Below are 4854 nucleotides of genomic sequence, written 5' to 3'. Positions count from 1 at the left end.
TGACTCCATCCCCCAGAGAGGGCGCAGGGACAGTCCCTAGAAGAGGATTCCTCCCCGCAGGTGGGGGGCAGCTGCCCACGCCTGGCGAGCCAGCGGTGCATGCCCTGGCCGGCCCAGCTGGCCCTCCCTGCTGGGGCTGTGTCCACACAGGGCTGGAGCCCTTCTCTGCTGGGGGCCCGCGGCTCTGGGTGCAGCACCCTCCCTGCCAGCCCCGGGAAGGAGGGATTTCCCAGACCAGCTCCTCCTCACTGGTGCCCCTTTAAGCACCGCCCGCGCCCAGCCTGTGCTTGTGGCCATGGTGGGGGCGGCCTCATGGGCTTCTCTCCACACATTTCTCACCACTCATGTACATCCACACCCACTCAGCCACCACCACACACACCTGTGTTCTCCCAGGGACCCCATGATAGAGGAACTGGGCTCCACTTTTACTGAGGAAGAGCCCAGAGAGGTGACGTAATTTGTCTGAAGTCACAGTTGCTACCCAACAGCGCCAGGAGCCTCAGTCCACACGCCTCCTCTAGGACCTCCCATCTGATCAGAGCCACTCTCCCTGCTCTCCCACACGTGTGTGTGTGTGCACATACGTGATGTGTGTGTGTGTGTTCTGAGCACAGTGCCTGCCCGCAGAGGCCAAACAATGCTGTCAGTCTCCCACTCCCACACCCCAACGTTTCCCCCAGAAGGAGGGGAGCTCGGTGCCTGCCCGCCTCCTCACAGGGAGCCGGGAGGGAGGGCAACCACTGTGCGCCCGGCACTGACCACAGCCCCAGGCCCCGCCTGGCTCTGTGGGCGGCTCTCGCAGGCACTCACTTGATTCCCGGCGCGTCCAGCAGGTTGGTCAGGCCCGTCCAGTTGATCTGCAGGTGCTGTGGGCAGAGGGGCTGCTAGTCTGGAAGGAGCCAGAAGCCCAGGACCGAGAGCCCTCTGCCCAGTGCCCCACACCCACCACGGGGAGAACCCAGCCTGCTGAAGGCGCCTGCTCGGGATGGGCAGGCTGTCAGGCCCGCTGCTTCCTGCCAGGATCACACAGGCGTGGCCAGGGCACGTGGGCCCTGAGTGGCCCTGCAGCTTCCCCGAGCTGCTTCTGGTCTGGGGGAGAGCGGAGTCGGGTACCTCAGGCTGCCTTAGACTTCACAGGACGGGCATGTGGAGTGCCCGGGCCTAGGCGGGCTTAGGCATCTCTGTGGTTCAAGCCCAGCGCCTGGGGCCCGGCAGGCACGAGCTCCCGCCCGGGGAGGAGCAGGCCTGCCTCACATCCTGGGGGCTCACCGGCTTCTGAAGGAAGAACACAGTCACGGCTCCCACGAAGGGTTTGTCCACCAGGAGGGGGTCCAGGATGACCCGCAGCGTGCCCTGCAACTGGATGGCACCGAGGGCTCCATGAGGGACTGCCTCCCTTCTTCCCACACCCGCTGTCTCACTGAGCCCATGCCACACACAAATGCCCAGGGCACGCCCCGCTGGCTCTCCAGGCGTGGGCAGCTGCCCCCACCTGCGGGGCGTGTGGTCACCGCAGGGACCACGCTCAGAAACAGAAACCTGCCACCTTTGGCCAGCTCCCCAGGGGCCATGAGCCGGCCCCCACTGCCTTCCTGGGGGCACTGGGCTGAGGGCCTGCAGCTGCCCACATTCCCGGCCGGCCCAGCCAGCGGGGCCCAGACGCGGCTCCCACTCAGCTCCTCGCCGCCTCCTCCTCGATCTGCCCGTTTGCAAGCATGGGGTCTGCATCGCCCCATCCACAGAACCTCTGCCTTCCCTGAGCCATGGACGTCTCTCTGGGGGACTTTACAGACAGAGACAGGCATGGGCTGAGGGGCTCCGGGGCTGAGCCGCAGGCTGGGGACCCAGCAGTCACTTCCTGGCCGTGTGACCTTGGGCACGGAATCCCTCAATTGTGACCTGCCTGTTTGGTGTCACCACCCCCTTTTGCAGCCTGCTCCAGTATGAGCCTGTTTTTCCCCGCCCTGACCCCCCCACCCCACCCCAGGGACAGGAGTGGGGGCAGTACCATCGGGCCCCACTCACCTGGATCCCGTTCACACCAGCCTGTATCTTCTGCAGCTCCACGCTGATCTCACAGTCCCCGATGTAGCTGAAAGGGGAGGGAGAAGGAAGGTCGGGAAGAGGGGCAGGTCCACCTCTCAGAAAGGTGGGAAACTTGCCCAGCGCCACCCAGCCCGAGCCCCACCTCACCCAGATATGGTCACCCTCACCGCTTCACTTTTCTCGGCTCTGCACAGACACTGACCCAGGCCCCTGCACCCAGGAGTCCCATGCACATCCCCACCTCTGCCCGCGATGACCATGACTCTGAGTTTCCCCTTGTCCCATGACCCCATGGATGTGAAGGAGGGGCTTTTGGGGAACACAGGGTCCAGCCCTCTGCCTCGGCTATGCTTCTGCTCCCCACCCCCACCCCCCAACCCCCCGGGCCCAGGTCTCTTCCCCATGGACAGAGCAGCCACACTGCCCACATCCAGCCCTCACCCAGGCAGTTACTGAGGGTGGTGGAGGGAAAAGGCAATGTTCTCAGGAGCCGAGTCCTGCTGGTGGCTCCTGCCAAGTGATGGGCACAGGGAGCTCAGAATCAGTGCCTCAGAGGCTAAAGGTCCGGAGACCCTGTGAAAGGACTCGAGACTAAGGGGAGCGAGGCGGTGGCCATCAAATATCTGCAGGGCACAGGCAGGGGAGCTAGTATCCCCTGGAAGGTCAGGGTAAAGCCTGGGGACTCCAGGAGCTGCCCAGGAAGCTGGGGAGGGGGGGGGAGCCCGATGACCCTGACAGGCCCTAGCTGTTCACACAAGGCTCTGTAGCAGTGCCCTGGGGCCAGACCCCAAAGCTGTCACCATCCCAACACACCTGAGAATGCCCTGGGGAAGGGCATTCCCAGAGCTGACCCTGTCTTCCCAATGTGCCCTCAGTGCAGCCTCTGGGGTAAGGACACTGAAAAGGAACGGCAACATTCTGGAACCTCAGGAGTCGATCCTGGTTCCTTTAAAACACAATTCCAATCTCACCACCTCCAGGAAGACTTCCTGGGTTCAATCTCCCTTCTCATCAACTCGAGGCCCATTACAAACCTCATTCAAAAACAGTGCCCTTGCCCCACCCGCTCAGCTAGTCACTCGTGTGTCTTTGCATCCTTTCGTTTTCCGAGGAGCCACAGGGCCCAGCTCTCCTGCTGGCGTCTCACAGCCGGTGCGGAGCACCCTGGGACTCGCCCCACGTCCCAGCATCTTGTCACCCGTGCTCCCTCTTGCTACATCTTCTCTAAGGCAGCTGCTCTGACCCTCGAGGTCAGACCTGGCCCTCACCTCTAGGAAAGCTCAGCTCCTGGGCCTTGGTACCCAGAACCTGCCTAGTGCCTGGTCTGATGGAGAAGCCGGGCCTGGGCTGAGGGGTCAGATGGTGGTGGCTCCCCAGGATCATCCCTTCTGCTGAAACTCTTCCCCATCCCAGGCTCCAGCCCAGGCTCCAGCCCAGGGCAGTTGTGGGTATATCTGCTCTGAGGGGCAAATGTGAGTGTCTATATGCTACCCCATCTTCAAACTGCTGTTCCCACAGAATGTGCCCGGACCCAGCCCTGCCCCCGGGCAAGAGGCTCACCAGATCTGCAGGTCCAGGACCACCTGCCTCCGGTTGTGCTTGCTGATGTGCGCCTGGACCCCGTTGACCCTGGGGCACTGGAAGAGAGGCCGGGGCTGGGTCAGCAGAGGTCTCGCAGCAGGGAGGCTGCTCCCCTCCCGGCACCGGGTTTTGCCCAAAATAATCAACATGGCCACTGCTCTCCTGAGGCATAAACACAGAAACCCACCCCATGGTCCCCTCTGCCGTGGTCACCCTGATACTTCCCTCCCCAGAATGTGCACCCTTGTCTCTCTCTCTCCTCCACGGATATTTATTGAGCACCCGCGCTGCACCAGGCGCTGGCCTGGGAGCAGGTGAAAAGCAAGGTGGCCAGGCCTGTCCTCACAGCCCAGCAGAGGAGACGGTGGTGGTGGTGGTGGGAGGGAAGTGGGGAGGGAGGGGAGGTGGCCTGTGCTGTCACGTGGCCATCTGGGGACTTCAGGAGCACCTCCCAACCCAGCTTGGGGTGGGCAGAGGTTAGAGAAGGCTCCCTGGAGGTGGCATTTAAGTAGTTTGGGCAGATGAGTAGGAATTAGCCCCTAAGGGCAAAGGAAGATGCAAGGTCCCCGGCTAAGTGATCTGACCCTCGGAATGTAAGAGCCCCACGCCAGGACCACAGTCCCCAGGCTCTGGGCCCAGGGCTGAGCTCCTAGATCACCTTTCTTCCCCCTCTGCCCACGCTCCTCCTCCTGTTGGTGGCACTGGAGGAGGGTCTGGTTATTATTTAGCAAGAATCAAAAACAGGAGAACCAAGATGGCGGCACAGGTAAACACCTGTACTTGCTGCCTCTCACAATCACATCAAAATTACAACTAAAAGACGGAGCAACTATCATCCAGAACCACGGGAAGAGGTAAAGAAGAAAGCGCACTGAGACGTTTGGGGGCCCTGCCCCAGGGGGTGTCTGTATATCAAGAATCAAAAACAGGAGAACCAAGATGGCGGCACAGGTAAACGCCTGTACTTGCTGCCTCTCACAATCACATCAAAATTACAACTAAAAGACAGAGCAACTATCATCCAGAACCACGGGAAGAGGTAAAGAAGAAAGCGCACTGAGACTGGTAGGAGGTGCAGAGGTGCGGAATGGGATGGCACCCGGGTGCACTGCTTTTTAAATCAGGAGAGAGAGAGAAGCTCCCGCTTGCTCTGAACTCTAGTTCCAGGTGAGACTCTGGGGGACCCCTGGACTGTCTGGCATCACTGGACTGTCTGGCATCAGG

The 4854-nt window shown here is 61.6% G+C and overlaps 1 protein-coding gene across 1 annotated transcript in view; it reads right to left on the bottom strand.

Annotated features, from left to right (window-relative positions):
- The window catches only part of ESYT3 (extended synaptotagmin like protein 3), a gene marked incomplete at its 5' end in the record, with an annotated part of 41542 nt that overhangs the window by 17082 nt on the left and 19606 nt on the right, over window positions 1-4854 (bottom strand). Inside the window, 4 exons of the mRNA XM_015561360.1 lie at window positions 814-869; window positions 1273-1362; window positions 2029-2095; window positions 3610-3839. Coding sequence (XP_015416846.1) covers window positions 814-869; window positions 1273-1362; window positions 2029-2095; window positions 3610-3839 — 443 coding nt within the window. The remainder of the gene's footprint in view (window positions 1-813; window positions 870-1272; window positions 1363-2028; window positions 2096-3609; window positions 3840-4854) is intronic.

This window comes from Myotis davidii, unplaced genomic scaffold (genome assembly GCF_000327345.1).
Source record: "Myotis davidii unplaced genomic scaffold, ASM32734v1 scaffold415, whole genome shotgun sequence".
Lineage (NCBI taxonomy): Eukaryota > Metazoa > Chordata > Mammalia > Chiroptera > Vespertilionidae > Myotis > Myotis davidii.
The sequence above is the reverse complement of the archived record's forward strand: the minus strand, read 5'-3'. Positions and strand labels throughout refer to the sequence as shown.